The sequence below is a fragment of the Pavona decussata genome, unplaced genomic scaffold, assembly GCF_977016875.1.
Source record: "Pavona decussata unplaced genomic scaffold, jaPavDecu1.1 SCAFFOLD_128, whole genome shotgun sequence".
Classification (NCBI taxonomy): domain Eukaryota; kingdom Metazoa; phylum Cnidaria; class Anthozoa; order Scleractinia; family Agariciidae; genus Pavona; species Pavona decussata.
This window is the reverse complement of record NW_028145542.1, coordinates 3,225,463-3,242,971: the sequence shown is the minus strand read 5'-3', so window position 1 is coordinate 3,242,971 and position 17,509 is coordinate 3,225,463. Positions and strand designations below refer to the sequence as shown.

Sequence of the window (17,509 nt, the reverse complement as noted above, 5' to 3'; positions counted from 1 at the left end):
AGGCTGTACTCTTTTGGCTAACACACGTTAATACTGTAATTTGACACGGTGCACAACAATAATATTATGGTCCTCGTGGAGTCACTCATGGGAAGAAATATTTCTGACTGAGGTAGCCTTGGAACAGGTGTAACTATTCTCTTGCTGCTTGAAAAGGTTAGCATTGTACAGTAGCACTTGTCGCTTGGGAGTAAGACGATAGTGGATCTCAATACAACTTGTCGCAGCGTCAGAAAAACAAACATTCTTAGCATTCAGATGACTAGATGTTTTGTTGACAGCTACAATTTTGCCTTTCGATCTATTTACCTGGCTTAGAGTAAAACCGATTATAACTAATAAATTGGGTTGGGTTTATTTTCAGTGTCAGTTTCCCTCCTTTCTGGTAGTCAATATGTACAACATCGATATACCATACTTGTTAACTCGTAATTTATTTCATGTACGTGCTGTGATACAATTCAAGTCATGCACCCACTTTGACACAATTCAATAAAATGCTAATTTCTTTTACCACCCGCCTGGAGTACTGGTTATATCTATCCGGTGGGTGGTGCACTTTTAATTGTATACACATTTAATTATATACTCATTATTCAAAAGTTGAAAATAATATTTTATTAGGAGATATGGGATTAATCTATTGTTTACAGCGTCTGATAACGTAAGTTTGCCGGCCGAGTTCTAGAGGATTGTGAATTGGCTTGATCTGAGTAAACTATACCTCGGTGTCTTCAGTTCGCCATTAGACAGACACATTTAGCTATTAGTGTAAGTTTCAGCTGAGACCCTCAACTGTAAGCTGTTTAAGTACAAACAGTCGTTCGTTAGTTAGAGTTACCGTCAATTATTTCACGGCCGTTCACCCACTAATTCCAGTTTAACTAATACCTAACAATCATCTTTTAAGAGAACTTGCACCTGAGTTTGAGTCGTACTATTACATTAGCTAACCTTCTGATTTCATATTTTCTAAAAAAATGCCAATCAATTTCCAGATTCCCACACAATTTCACAGAGTTATCACGCCAAAAACTAGGAAGTATGGATACAAAAGCGTATTTCACTCGTTCAGATCAAACACATGATGCAGCCCCGATTGTCACTGGAGTGGGACCACATTGGTTTGCGTACAGCCGTCCTCTTCATTGTTTTCATTGTTTTTTCATTGTTCTCTTCATGTTTGTGTCTCCTCTCCTGGGTTGTCAGAGACATTAACCTATAGCGATTCGATGCCAACAGCCAGGCTTGTTTGCAAGAGCTCTTCAGATAAACCTTACCAATATAGGAGATAAACTCAGTCATTCTGGGATAAAACTTTGACCATTGTTCTTGGCTGCTTTTCAAGTCTAAAAGCATAAAGCGTAAGCTAACAACTGACACATGACGAGAAGGCATAAAAGCTTCGCCAGAAGTGAGGGACATATGAAGGCTAACTACAGAATGTTTGCTATAATTACGTAAGCGAGAAGGGGCTGGTTGATGGCTTGATTGTTCTGAAATTTGAAGTTTGAAGCCTGCAGACTTAGAGTGGAACCAAACGCTTCACCCTCTTTTAATGGGTCTTCGCCAAAGTGTGAAAACAAGGGTAAGTATTTTTACAGTAGTGTTTCAACATTTGGCCAAAAGGCTTGTGTTGCTCTCTATTGCCTCATTCTATTGAAAGACACCCCTACCCCATGTCATAAACTATGTGGAAGAAAAATAGGACCAGAACGTCATTAACATCATCATCATAATCGATGCATAGACTTGATAACTCCTGCAGTCAAAAGTTTGCTTATAATGGGGTGCCGTAAAGATTGCAATTTGCTAAAAAAATTTTTAAAGGGATAGAAAGGACACTGTGTGCTGTGTTCCGTGGAAGGAAGGGTTTGATATTAACAGATAAATTTGTAAAATTTGATGCACCATAATAGTATTTAAGAAATCTTTCAGCTTAACTTTCGAGAGAATGATATCAGCATTGGGAGATGTTATGCATTTAAGGTGCTGGACGTTACTCTGGCAACGTAATTTGAAACAGTACCATCTGATGCATATATAACCGCCATAAACACAACAGAAGATTGTTCAGACTGCGTGATACTGATATATTGAACAACTGTAATATATTCTGGTGCATGCCCCGTTATATTTGGAAACTGTTTTAAAAATGCGCAGTTGACATTAAAATGGGGAGAACATGGTTAACCTGGTTGTGAGTTTTTGGCTAAACTATAGAATACAAGGTCACTTCATCAGGTATAAAGCCCGAGCTGGCTCGGCGGCTCCTCAGTCACAGGTGAGCCACCGAGCCCCCGAACCACACAGCGGTCGAGCCGCTTTGTGGTGGATGGCAAAGGATGGCAAAGGAGATATTTTCCGGCAAATAGAGCGAGTGGAACTGTATTTTGCTCTTAATAACGTTGACAAAGATCACGAGGACTTTACGTTTTTGGCTTGGTCGTGGCGGAAGCTTAGTATGGAGATCTTTGCAATACCTGAGCGTCCAAAAGATAGGTTTTTTGGCGATTTTACGAAGTTTTAATTGTACATTATTCTGCAAGTCGAGTTTGATAGCAGAACATTTTAACAACTTGAGGTCGAATCAGGTTTGTGGTTGAGTTAAAAATGACGACGTTACGTGATCGACTTGTTTGTAATTGTGGGCTGAAAAACGACCTGCCTATAGAGGAAGTTCTTGAGATGTTCAAGATTGTGTTTGGAACAGCACAATCCATGTTCTTGGCAGACAAAGAGGTTTCATGACGTCAACGTTCCTACAGATAAATCGGATTACATTTTCCAGTGTTAGGCGACTGGCTGGGAATCTGTTGGTTGCAAAAGTTTGGGGGTCATGCGATGATGGTTAGACATGACTTGAAATGGAATGATCGTGTGAAGGATATAACGGCTAAGGCGGCGAAACGATTGTATCTCCTGAGTCAGCTTAGGAGAACTGCCATAAAGGCCGCTGATTTGGTAGCTTTTTATTGTAGTGCTATTAGATCTGTGTTACAGTACGTACTCGTGTCAGCTTTTCCATAGTAGCCTTCTAAAATACCTGTCTGACGATGTCGAACACATCCAAAGGCGCGCTATGCGAACATTCTTTCGTGTTTTCCTGGCTTAACGTACAGTGAAGCGATTGTCAAGGCTGGTGTCTCTATCACTATCAACCTGTCATACGTGAAATATTAAATTATTTACCTAAAATGCAAATGATAAGATTATAAGATCTCTGTGTTGTCACCCGGCTATAGCCAGTTCTAACACTAACCATTTGAGGAAGAAGTGTCGTTATATTAAGCCATCTTGTTCGCACTGATAGATTCATATAGATTACTTCATGGAAAGTGCGAGCGTACGGTGTTTACGCACGAGCTGTTGACGTATCAGAAATCGAACGAGTGAGCGCAGCGAACGAGTGAGATTTCTGATACAAAACAACGAGTGCGTAAACACCGTACAAAGCACTTTCCATGCTGTAATTTGTTTATTTTATACATACTGAGATTTTTCCGTGCTGAACAGGTTTGATAAACATGTACACATAGCTCACAAGTGTTTTATTGCTATAATGAAAGTACACGAAAATATCACGTTATTTCAAAAATGCGTTTTCGAGTGCTGTGATTGTCAGACGTTTACTTGAAAGGCCTCCTTTTTCCGCCATGGTTTTCATCAAACTGTCAATTTGTTCTGACCCATTTGCACTTGATTTAACCCAGTTTTTTTTTTTTTTTGACGAAGGACTTTTTTTGAAATTTATTTCGAGATAGTATGGCGCACCAGGTTTATTCATCGCGTCAGGTCGCTTTTCAGAATAAATCTTGTAAACGGCAACTGGATCTCTTTCGGGTGGACCGTTTGATGGTGCAAAAGCCTTCGGTTTAACAGCTCCTGACATTACGAGGTTCAGCTCCCGGTCTAGTTTTCGTTTGCCGTTCAGAATACTCTAAGTATTCAGTTCCGTTAGCTTCCATGTGAAGTTGCACGTCGCCCTAAGTCATCTGCCGGTGTTCTTCACAGCCTCTCAAGCCAAAATTTACCGAATTGAAAAACCAGACTGTGTTTGGCAAAGCTTCGGCATTTGAGATTTCGAGTAAATTCTTTTCGTAAAGGCATTTTCTTGCTTGATCAAACGCAATGTCTTCGATAATATTATACTCGCTGAGTACTTGCGTTCTTTTAAATACCGGTTGAACTCTTGAAAACAACTCTCGAAAGCTTGATGGTTAATAGTCTTGGCCATCTTTTCTTTTCACACCAACAATGAATTCACTAACGTAGTGGTTGAGCTCTTCTGGTTAAATTTCTTCAATTTTCCTTTGTTCGCTTTTCTCCAGCAGAAATGCAGTAAGTAGCTTCACATCCCGCTGCGTTCTTGCTCGAGTGTTTTTGTTTTCTTGGTCGGTAATATATTCTCCGCCGGATGGGTTTATCCAAAGGTTTGAACCTACTGTCAGAACATTCAGCCTCCAGTGCCAGAACATTCAGCCATCAGTAGTTGTTTATCAGAATGTTTTAAAGTCGTCTAGAAATGTCCTGCGAAAAAGCCGAAATCCCGGCAAGCGAGAAATTTAGAGCCGTAGAAAAGCTAACGCAATCGACAAAGATACTACCATGTCTCACGTTCATTCATTTATGGAAAACGTTGATGCGTTTTGACAGCCGCTTTCTGATTGGATGAAACGGATTTTCCACGTGTGAGAAAGTCGTTTCGCTGTTGCCATTGGCTGCGAGAATTTCCGAACCGGATTTTCAACAGATCAATTCTATCTGTAAATCTCAGTATGTATGAAGTAAATTATCATCTTCTCTTGACATTATGCATCATGCAGCTGGATGTATTGAATAGTCAACAATTACTACCGCTTAAATGCTTTTTAAATTTATATAGTTTAAATAGCTAACAGAGGATTTTGTACATTATTGTCTTATTTATTTCCTTTAACGAAGCCATTTTGTAATTGTGTAACTTTAAACCTATGAAATTTAGTCTTTTTGACTGCAACATTTTTTAAAATAAACGATCAATAAAGGATCTTGTTTCTTCTGTGGTCAAAAGCATCCTCCATAAAAGTGTTGGTGTAAAACAGCTCAGTGCTACAGATTTCAGAAAAGGGGTCATATTACCATGCCAAACTGTGTAACCATAAATCTGAATCCCACTCTACGTGTTATGTTGACAATGCTTCCCTTGTGGATACTACTGATAGGATGGCTTGTTTCGGTTTGTACACCCTCAGTTCCACAGTGAAGAATTGATCGGGATACCAACTTCAATTGTTACTGGGGGGACCAGCAAGTATATATGCAAGCTAACACTGGATCTGCTGTGCCTATTGTTTCTGATACTGGAAAAACAAAAACTCATTTCCTTCAGTGGAAATCAACAAACCTTCAGTTGAAATTCAAGTAGCTGTGAAGAATCAGATCAAGACCCAGGTTGGGGCTCAAGTAGAAAAGCATGAATTGTTGACATGGAACTGGCTGGAGAAACTGAAGCTGGATAGGTAAAATATTTTAAAGCTGTCTCAATAAAATGCTTTGGAAGGAATTATCTTTAAGAATGAAGCTCTGTTTGAAACTGGGTATGCATACCTCAAGGAATTTAAAGCTGCCATTCAGGTTCGTAAAGATGCGTAGTACATGTTCCTGAAGGCGCAAGCAGTCTCTTATACCCTAAAGGGAAGGGTGGAGCTAGGGTTGCAGAAACTGAAGGATAATTTACGGGGTAAGCCAAAGAAATCCGCTGCCCTTCTTGGTCCCAAAGAAAGGTGGTTCTTTGCGATTTTGTGGTGGCTACAAGCCCACAGTAAACCATTGTATCGATTTTCATCAGTATCCATTGCCAATACAGAAGATTTGTTTGCATCTCTGTCTGAGAGTTAGATGTTTACAAAAACTGATTTACTTAACTACTATCAGCGGGTTGAACTAGATTTTGAAGATTCCCATAGTTACCTGACAATTAACACCCATAATTATTTTCTGGATCAGTCTCCAAGGAGTAAAGTTCACAGCGTGTCGGTTAGACGATGTTCCCAGCGGAACGTTTGCTGATTATCGAGGAAGTTTTTAAGCGGTGAGAAGAACATTATACAAGGTGGAATCGTACCAGGCCGGGGTTTGAGTTTCTGGGGCAATAGATAGACAACGACGGAATTCGACCCCTGTCACAGAAGATCGATACCATAATAGAAGACAAAAGACCTACCGTCAATGTCACAGAATTGAAGTCGAATTCCAAATTTGGCCACGAACCTTTACCCTCTCCATGACCTTTCACTGGGGCGTGCCTTTGACGGTGCACAGAGGAAAGTGAGTGTGCTTTTGTGAAGACAATTCAACAGGGGCAAGATTCCTCCTGTAAGTTCATTATGATCTTCAGAAACTGGTTCGCCTTGCTTGTAATGCATCACCCTATGGGGAAGAGGACGTAATCTCCTATCCGAAGGAGGTTGGAGCGGAAAAACCAGTTTCCTTTGCCTCCAGCACTCTCTCCGCTAGTAAGGGTAGCTATTCTCAGATTGAACAAAAGCGATTTTCATAGTCTTTGGAGTGAAGAGGTTCCATTCGTACCCTTACGGGCGGAACGCTTAGGTTGATCACAGATGATAAACCTTTAAAAACTATTTTTGGGCCCAAGATGGGTGGATACCCCCATTGGAAGCAGTGAGAATGCAGAGTGTCGGAGACTCCACGTTTGAAACCGTTTTCGAAAGTCTCCGTTTTCATCGGCTTTTTCGGGCATTTTAGTGTTGACGATAGGCGAAGACGCATCAAAAGGTATGCGTTTTCAAACGAAAACGCGTTAGTGTGGATGGGGCCTAACACCTCATCTTGAACCGCAGCGGCGTTCACACTGTCACTGATTAAGGTTCTGTTTTTACGCCGTTAAAACGTTGAGGAAGAGGTTGAACTCCTGGAGTTCATGTTGATCAGGTTGTGCTCGTTCAAAATTGGCGACATGGAGCTCAAAGGTTGGTTCCTGGAGCGATCATCCAGGTGAAGCGGAGTCCACGCACCTATCTAGTTTGCTGCGTAACCAAATACGATTTTCCACGTAGACCACCAGAAGAGGACAGAATGCAACCTTTCTTCAAGTCTTGCTGTTTTAAAGAGCCATTTCGAACACGAGAAAGGGTTTGGGAAACCTCAGGCAAAGATGGTGAGTGATTCGTTGGTCTGCCCCAAGCACTCTCTAAATGAGGCCACTCAGAAACATTCTGGGAGACGTTCTGATGCAGGAAGAATGGAGAATTTATTTTCCCGAGTAGACAACAGGCACAGTGATTGCAGACACTACAAAGAAAGCCATTTATCTCCAGGTACACCGTTCTCAATAGGCACCCTCGTCGAGGGAGAAAACCGCCACAGAGACTGAATCTTTGAGATATATTTGTGAACATTGAACATTACTCCTAGATCAGAAGTCATTTGACTGAGATCATATGGAGCACATGGTTGATCTGGTTGTTTTGTGTGCACCGACTGTCACAACTGTTACAAAATGGCACGTGTTTTAGCGTAGAATCACTGTCTGGTAAAATTAGTAATTTCTTAGGCGACCGTTTATTCGATCATTTGCGTTTGTTCGATCATCTGTCAAATGTCCTCTCAGAAGTTAAAAGTTTTCAGTTCCAATTGTTCTATATTTAATCATTTATCGGTATTTTATTCATGTGTGGCGTATGTATCTCACTATTCCAATCCAATCAGTGTAACCTGACTGACGAAGATAATAGCATTCATCCCAAGTCAGCATAACGAAAAATATCACCCAACAGCGACATAAGTATCCAACTGAAAATAGTGATTTAACCCCGGCATCAAATAACACATTTGAGTGCTGAGTGTGTCCTGGCCTGATCACGGTCGGTAATGAAGCTGAAGGGCTTAAGAGCGCCTTTTTTTCATGACTGAGTGAGTGATGGCACAGGGTTCAAAAATTGACTACCCTCATATTTTGCTCAGACATACTCTATGATGAGTTAATAAACGTGGTGTATTTCTAATGTTCAGCTCTGCTTTTGTTTTCCAGAAAATTACCAATAACTGTAACGGGCGCCGACCGTCACAAAATGGCGGAAATTAGTGCGTCGAGTAACAACACAAGAACTTCGCTCGTGTAAAGGGCAAAAGGAAGCACGGTTTTTTCAAATTGGTATATTTGTGTAAGAGACATTGGCAAATGATTCAAGTCTAAAACCAGGATTGTTTACTTAACTGGGAATGCACGGCACGAGTTTGAAAATCACCAATATTTCACTGTTTAAAAATCTCATTTTGGAGCAGTTTTTCAATAAACATTTTTCCCATGCGGTATAACTCAGAAGCGCTCGAGATTAAGGTTGTGATTAGTGGAAATAGTCTTCTTTTCAAGGATATAAAAATTAGTCTGGGGCTTTTCACTTCTGCACGAAAAAACCATGCTCTATGTCGAGAAAATCACAAACTCCACTTGTCAACAAACACAAATAATCGAATTAGTCTCTGTTATCGAAGCCAATATTCCAAGCAAATCTTAGTGCTTAGCACCTATTTGATTAGAAGGTCAACATTACAAGTTTACCTTGCTAAAACAGTGGCTGTAGATTGGTTTTCATTCCTACTTTCTCTTCAAAATTACCATCTTCCCTCCGACAGCGAGCTCGAGTTTACGAAATTAACAACTATCCGAACGATACCTGGGTGGCTCTTGTACAAACATCGGTGCTATTCTTCGCAGTTTCAAATACACCATATCTGCTATCTCTCTCTAACGTAAAACTGAGCTTGTTTCATCGTAAAAAAATGACCATTGAGCGAGATTTTCGATTACTGAGCGACACTGTCGTTTTGACTTCTTCAATCCATGCATATCATTTGTATGTCACGCAATGACATATCACACTCCTTACAAGGAAGGCTTGGTTACCAATATTCCTTCAGGTGTTACACAAGTTTTGCGGATAAGGAAATAATTTTGGTTTGTTAAAAAAGACACTCTGTGATCCAAAATTCTTCAAATAAATGGAAAAAACGCCAAAAAGAACGAGATAGGTTAAGGAAGAAAGAACCTTACCATCGACCGACAGACAAGCAGCCCGAACGATAGAAAGAAAAAAAGAAAGAAAGAAAACGAACTTGTAAGCAAACAAAGGAAGAAATGAAGGAAATAAACAAATGTAAAATTTAGAAGAAGGAAAGTAGTAATAAAATAATGGGAAGGGAAAAGCGGGAACGCTCAACACTAAAGAAAACCAAATTTAATAAGGTGAACCAATCCTAATGATATATATAATGACCATCGCGTCATTCAAAATTTTTAAACAAACAGATGATCGCGCAGCCACGTTGTCCTTCCGGATAACACATGAAATGGATATCAATTGCTCTTTTGGTTTCAGAGGTTAGCTGGGGGACAGTGCTCCCAAGATAAACGAAGACGAGCAAAAGAAAAAAAGTGCCCTTATCCTCCCGTTGCTTCCATGTGGAAAAAGCATCTCAGCACACACACAGTCTGTCGGCGTAAGTGATGTTGAGTCGGAGATCAACTTAATTTTTGCACGGGCTTCAATTTTCACTGCACCTTGTGACATTTCGGACATGACCATCTGTCCAGTTCATCCCACCTCCATGGGCATTGGGTGGTGGAGAGGTTCCCAACGATACCTTATCGAGCTACGCCAAAGGGAAATCGCGCAAGGCTGACCGCGGTATTAACAAGGCGCTTTCGGAGACTATCTAAGACGTACCAGAGCCAACAGGTACAAATTTTCCCGTAAGGCAACGTAGTTTTGCTAATTCATGTTAGGGGAAGGTCAATATGAAATTTAAAAGTTGTGTCTTATTTTCAAACTGAGCGAAAAGCCGTAAGTCGGAAAAAAATTAACATATACTTGCAACAAGAAGCTCGCATTTTTCATAACTAGCCTGTTTTTGGTGTGCGATAATTTAATTAAAATGTTTATCACGAACTTAATTTTTTTTTCCGTAAATGAAACCAACATGCTTATTTTCCTGGAAACCCAACTATAAATGCAACGCTTACGCTATTATTATTATTATTATTATTATTATTATTATTATTATGCAGCCTAGACAAAGTGACTGATTCTTTTTCATGTAAGGCTGTTTGCGATGAACTGATGTGAATGAACTTATTATTATTATTATTAAACTGAACTTATTATTATTATTATTATTATTATTATTATTATTATGGATACTTTTTATAGGCGTAGCTACTAATCTGTGAAGAACTCCGTTAAGTTCTCTCAAATAAACTGAACTCTGACAGTTACACAATTTTGTAGTCTCATTATATTCCCTCAGAAGCCCTTCAGACTAATCGCTGGTACTGAGGGGCTCATTACAGTGGTTATTTTACATCTCCAAATTGGAGACGGGGCCGCCATAAAAATTTCAACGTGGCCATCCGAACCATTTGAGGGTCTAACCTTCTTCTCTAAATATTTCTGACCATGAGTATGGGTGCGGCCGTGGTTAGAACCCTGCGGTGCTTAATATTATTCTAGAAACTTTTTTGTTTTGTTTTTTTTTTATTTTCAGGAGCACAGTTGTCCTAATAATTATCGTTACTTTGGGTAGGAATATGCCGTGGCTGTAAATTGCAATTAATCGGGATTCATCGGCCATATGGAACTGTGTAGCTAAAGCTAAGCCTAGCTGATGTTACAAAGGGCATTGAAAATGTTGTCCTTCTAAAGGACATTTGTTTGTCTTTTAGCATGTCACTGACACATCAGTTCATCGCAAACAGCCTTACATGAAAAAGATTCAGTCACTTTGTCTAGGCTGCATCTGCCAGCAATAAGATTCGTTTTCCGGGCTCTTATCTGCTTTTTGCTTTAAGTATGTTCTTCATTGGCCTTACAAGCTGAGTGCTAAAAGCATTGGTGGCATTTATACCACTGTTAGGCTAACCTTCAGGTGACACTTGCACCACCGGCCCGTGTTACACTACCCGCCTTGAATAGCTTTTGCTAAACGCGGGTAGTGTACATCTGAATAATGTAAAAGATGATTTTAATAAATGGTTGATTTATTTGAGCGTAGCTTACATAAAGCGCGAACTTTCTTATCGTAAAGAAGTAATTGTAATTGCCTTTAAATGCGGTTCTCTTTTATTGTTTTAGTCTCGTCGATAAAGTCAGGCAAGGCTGGGCTATTGAGCTGGACATGGTGTGCCCATTTGACACCAGCCCCCCCAGTGGTACCATTCTGTCCACTGCACGTGCACGATGTACAAAGCATCTGCTTGTAAAACATTTGTACTAAAAAATCCCATACTAAAAGATAAAAAGCTGGTAACAGATTTAGTACCATGTCAGCTAGGGGATTTTAAGCTTGAAGTCGGACGCAGACAAACTGCTGCGGAAAAAAATATAACCTGGTTGTTTATTTTGTTGGGTGTCCTGCGCGCTTGGTCTCATTGCGTGATCGTCTCGTTCTACAGACGATTCCTCTTGTGTGCGTCTTCGGGCTGCAAAATTTCTTCTTCTGCGACTATAGATAATCGCATCATCGTTCTTAATGGTACAATTGAGTTACCTTATTTGCTATAGCTGTGTGGAGACTCAAATATGGTTGAATCTGTCAGGAACTGTAATGTTTCATGCAGGAGTCATACGTATGGTTGTTGATTACTTGTGCTTTGGTAAACATGGTCGAAGGGAAGATAACAATTTTGAAGGGAGAGTGGCGATGAAAAGCAATCTACAGCCACAAGTTTTGCAAGGTAAACTTGTAATGTTGACTTTCAAATCAAATACGGTGCTAAGCACTAAGAGTTTGCTTGGAATATTGGCTTCGATAACGGAGACTAATTCGATTATTTGTGTTTGTTGACAAGTGGAGTTTGTGATTTTTCTCGACATAGAGCGTGTTTTTTCCGTGCAGAAGTTAAGAGCCCCAGACTAATATTTATATCCTTGAAAAGAAGACTATTTCCACTAATCACAGCCTTAATTTCAAGCGCTTCTGAGTTATACCGCATGGGAAAAATGTTTATTGAAAAACTGCTCCAAAATGAGATTTTTAAACAGTGAAATATTGGTGATTTTTAAACTCTTGCCGTGCATTCCCAGTTAAGTAAACAATCCTGGTTTTAGACTTGAATCATTTGCCAGTGTCTCTTACACAAATATACCAATTTGAAAAAACCGTGCTTCCTTTTGCGCTTTACACGAGCGAAGTTCTTGTGTTGTTACTCGACGCACTAATTCCCGCCATTTTATGACGGTCGGCGCCCGTTACAGTTTTGGAGAATTTTCTTGAAAATACAGCCAGCTTTGAACAAAAAAAATATATCACGTTTGTTGGCTTATCATAGGGTATCTCTGAGCGAAATATGAAGATTTTGAATTTTTGAAGCATGTGCCACATTTTACTGATATCACGCGGTCGTCACAGACATTCTCTCTTAAAAGTTGCGGTGAACGAGATGAGCATCAACCAAAATGTCCATTTAACATTCGATACAGACCACTGAAACATTTGACATTTAAAAAAGCAAAGTATTTTAGCAGCCAAAAAAAACATTGCTCTTTATTTTGTAATTTGTAACCTCAACAGTGCAGTCTGTGAGCGTGTTTTACTGTGTTCCCTGTTTGATTACCAAGGCGCTACTTATAAAGATCATTCAGATAAGCTTGGCTGAAACATTGAAATGGTTATGCTTACATCTGCGGAAACATAAATAAAAAAATTAAAATATATTTTGAGTTAATTAAAAACATATCATATATTTATAAACACAAAATAGCTAATGTTAATCAAAACCTCAATCGCCACCCAAGCACAAATCCCTGCCACCCATAAATGATATTTCTATTTACCAGGCAATAAATGTTCATGATGTTCTTGACGCTAGAAGAAGTAAGCCTGCTAGCTAAGGAAAAAGTATGCAATTGAGATCAATGTTTGTGAAACGCAATATCTGCTCATATGCATAGAGGAATTAATATCTGGTTGAAATAGGAAGATACCTTTGTTGCTGGTTTATACCTTTGGTCGGATAACTCACAAGTCTCCAAATTTTGATGCACAAACTAAGCAAAATATGCATTCAGTGATCTTTGAACAAATGGACCCTTTGTACCTAACGGTCACATGGTACAAAAAGTGCCTTGCTGGAGAGCAAGCTAAGCACTGGGACATGACCCGGACATCCAAAACAATAATTATTTAAGTTTGACTGGATGAAGTCACTTTGTTTTGGATGCCCCAGTGCGTAGCTTGATCTCCAGCAGTTTTTTGTACCATGTGACCGTTAGCTTCAAAGGGCCCATTCTATCGTCAGGCACTATAATAAAAATATAGAGAACAGTGAAGAGGATTTGCGAGTTGATATATTGGGAATTGAAGGATGGTTTTTCTTGTATGCTGGCTATGGTATATAGACATAGTATATGGTATATAGGATGTGAAATTTATGGTGGCAGTTCTCAATACAAAAAGAAATGCAAGTAAATATCCACGTCTGGCTTAAAAAACATAGAGCGTCTAATATTTAGTTATCTCGTGAATGATTTTCGAGAGCAAAGCACATATCTTGCGTACCTTTAGGAAATATAGTTGTATGCTTATTTTTACATGATCACAATCCCAGTGAGTGGCCTGTTTTTTTTTTTATTATTATACTTGCCAGTTTCAATCATTTAGAAACATAATTTTATGACAAACAAGCACGAGCATTAACCTCTTGGAAAGAAAAATATTTCGAATCAGGACCTCAACAAAAGAGTATTGTTGTTATCTTCAAATTGAAACACTAATTGCCTGCTGTGAAAAAAAGTGAAGATCAGTAAAAGAACTCCTTTGTTGGTATTGCTAATCAAGCAGTTTTCAAAACACCTTCTCAGGGGGCAAACCTAACAGCAATCCATGACCACACGTAAAACCGGAGGCGCGGCAAGAAGTAATGTTTCATACGCAAGTCACCAAACGACAGCTGCTAAGATTTGAATGGCATTTATCTTATCCGATCAAACACAACAAAAACGTTGGCTTGTAGGTTTATTTTAGCATCCTAAATCATGTCTACCTACACCTGTAGTTTCAAACTAATAGAGCTCATACAAAAATGACTGATATTTTAATATTATTTCGTCTGTGTTCAAACTAGCCTCGTTCAAAGGTAAAATATTATTTTCATTTTTGAACTCAAGAACGAGGTTAGCAGAGCTCATTTGAATGCCAACAAAAGAATGTTAAAATGTCTTCCATTTTTGCATAGGGGCTATTGTGTTGACAAATAGCTGTTCTGATAAATCCTCCTTCCGTTTAAAATAATTGATCACCAGCGAACGCCCGTCATGGATTTAATGTCTTGCACAAGGATAAACGAGACATTCGAAAACAGTTTCACTACTGAACCAGAAGCATTAAGAATAACTCGCACGATTGTGTTCAGTCTGATAGCAGCACTCGCTTTGGTTGGAAACTATGTGGTTTGCCGAGCAGTATGGAGAAATCCTGGCCCAAAACCCATTGCACATTACTTCGTCAGTAATTTGGCTTTTGCTGAAATTGTCAGCATGGTTTGTTTGGTATTTACGTTTCACGCTTACGAACCGCCATGGTCTTGGAAGCTGGGGCATGTGATGTGCAAGATTCTGGAGCCTCTACAAATAGCAAGTCTGCTGGTCGTCACAACAACTTTGGCCCTCCTTGCTGTCTATCGCTGTGTTTTGCTCATCAAGCCAATGGTAAGAAAACCAACTCGTAGACAAACATGCTGTGCTATACTTGTTTCGTGGGTAGGGGCCGTTGGGCTGTCAGTTCCTACAGGACATTTTCGTGTGGTGAATTCATACGGAGAAAAATGTGAGATTCATCATTGCGAAGAACTGTTTCCTGAAGGCTACAAGCACTACCAGAATATTTATTCAGTCGTTCTTTTCGTCATCAACTTTGCCCTACCACTTGTTATCATGACGATATCTTATGTCGTAGTCAGCAAGAAAATTAGGCAACATGTCCTTGTCGTGCAAAGGCTTCGGGACCAGGAAGGCAATACGTTTAAATCGTCCTTAGTTCTGCCATCAACGGGTGGCAAGGAACAAATTGGCGTCATGAGCCAAATGGCGCATGCAAAACACGAAATAATAGAACTCTCGAAAATTGTAAAAAATGGTATCACAGAAATGAAGGAAGGAGAGCCGCAAAGAACGAAATGGCACCTGAAACAAAACGACGTGAGGAGTGGAATCGGCGAAAACCTACATCATGACCAAACCACGCCGTCAACAGAGTACAACCAGCAGAACAAAGACACGTTTGAACTGGAGAACGATATCTTAAAAATGGTTTATGCACTTGTGTTAATTTTTGTACTTTGTTATATTCCTTATCAAGTTCAGTTTCTTCTGAGGGAATTTAATGTTGAAGCGTTTGTATTCTGGCCACACCGTCAAATTGTTGCCAGAGTTTCGTTTACTCTAACTTGCGTACCAAGTGCTTTGCATCCGGTGTTTTATGGTTTAATGAGCAAGTTTTATCGCAAATCCTTTATAAGGATATTTTCATGTAGGTAGTGAATGCTATGATTCACCTTTTAAAAATTAGCCTATATGGCGTACATGTCCGAGTCAGAATCTAACAAAATGCATGAATGTTTTTCTTTCCAAACATCAAATGTCTGAGAATAAAATTCTTGAGCACAATCTGAATATGAATATATGAAACATGTATTTTGAACTTCGGAAGAAAGATTTAATAGAAAAAAGATCCTTGCAGTTAGAACGCAACTTAGGCAGTTGCAAAAAGAAAGCCTAAAAAAAAAATTCAGGCTTGAACGGGATTCGAACCCTCGGGTGTAGTGCTCTATCAACTGAGCTATTAAGCCAACTGGTAGCTGATCATATTGTGAGTTCGCAATATACCCGTGAAGGATGAATAAATGAATATGAATATATGAAACATACATTTTGAACTGCGGATTAAAAATAAAATAGAAGAAAGATCCTCGCAGTAAGTACGCAACTTAGGCAGTTGCAAACAGAGGTCATGAGTTCGAATCTCGTTCAAGCCTGAATTTTTTTCAGGTTTTCTATTCGTAACCGCCTAAGTTGCGTACCAACTGCGAGGATCTTTCTTCTATTTAATCTCTCATCCGCAGTTCAAAATATATGTTTCATATCATAAATTCATATTCATTTATTCATCCTTTACGGGTATATTACGAAATCAAAATACGATCAGCTCCCAGTTAGCTTGAGAGCTCAGTTGGTAGAGCACTGCACCGGCATCGCAGAGGTCATAGGTTCAAACCCCGTTCAAGCCTGAGTTTTTTTCAGGCTTTCTTTTCGTAACTGCCTAAGTTGCGTACTAACTACGAGGATCTTTCTTCTAATTAATATTTTATCTACAGTTCAAAATATGTTTGATGTATTTACATTTATTTATTCATCTTTCACGGATATATTACGAACTAACAATATGACCAGCCCCCAGTTGGCTTGTGATAGCTCAGTTGGTAGAGCACTGCACCGGCGTCGCAGAGGTCATGAGTTCGAACTCCGTTCATGACTGATTTTTTTTTCTCAGGCTTTCTTTTTGCAACTACGTTAGTTGCGTACTAACTTCGAGGATCTTTGTTCTATTTAATGAGCAAAATCTATCCCAAATATCCGTTGACAGTAGTGACCTAACCCCCTCCTCCCAAAAAAATTGATCATCCTTAAGTCTCTGGTACACTAGCAAGTTTCCCTTGACACATGTTCACATGACCAAGTTTCATCTACATCTGCAGTTTATATATGAATAATTTCATATACTTCACATCATTTCACTCCTTTCACGGGAAAATGGGAACCCACAATTGACCTTGCTCCCAATGTGTGGCTTCATAGCTCAGTTGGTAGAGCATCGCACCGGTGACGCGGAGGTCACGGGTTCGAACCCCGTTGAACCCTGAATTTTTTTTAGGCTTCTAATTTCCAATTGCATAAATTGGAAAATTCACTGCGATGATTACTTCTCACTTTCATCTACATCCACAGTTCATATATGAATAATTTCATATACTTCACATCATGACCAAGTTTCTTTGCAAATTATGTTTGTTTTTGTAAGCGACTACCAAGCTTGCTTGAGACTTGGTAGACTGTGGCAAAAGCCTTTACACACGATCAAGGTTTCCTTAACGAGTTTAAATCTTCTTGTTCAAGAACTGTTTTCCCAAGGAGACCTGGAAAAAATGTTTATTTTGTTGTACGTGCATAAGAATATATTGTCAAGGAAATCGTACTCGTGTGCAGCCACTCTGGAATATTAAATTACTAAATAGCGACTCCAAAGTAATGAGACCCAAAGGTAACGAGCTGAAATGTACCTTGACCATCTGCATTTGTTAAAGATATCACATGCTGTGTACTAACACGGTACGGGAGCGAAACGGACTTTGCTAGTAAAACCTGTACAATGCACATAGACTGCTAAGTAAGTAAGTAAGTAAGTAAGTAAGTAAGTAAGTAAGTAAGTAAGTAAGTAAAACCTTTATTAAAGTGTC

General features: G+C 39.4%; 1 protein-coding gene across 1 annotated transcript; it reads left to right on the top strand.

Annotated features, from left to right (window-relative positions):
* Positions 1-14,278: 14,278 nt before the first annotated feature.
* Positions 14,279-15,792, top strand: LOC146469000 (orexin/Hypocretin receptor type 1-like). The gene has a single exon (XM_085124062.1). It carries the CDS (start codon positions 14,313-14,315, stop codon positions 15,531-15,533), a length of 1,221 nt encoding a protein of 406 aa, XP_084980188.1. The 5' UTR covers positions 14,279-14,312; the 3' UTR covers positions 15,534-15,792.
* The last annotated feature ends 1,717 nt before the right edge of the window (positions 15,793-17,509 follow it).

Bases quoted from the DNA above. Each gene is read 5' to 3' on its own strand.
- LOC146469000 (XM_085124062.1), top strand. From the start codon at position 14,313: ATGGATTTAATGTCTTGCACAAGGATAAACGAGACATTCGAAAACAGT.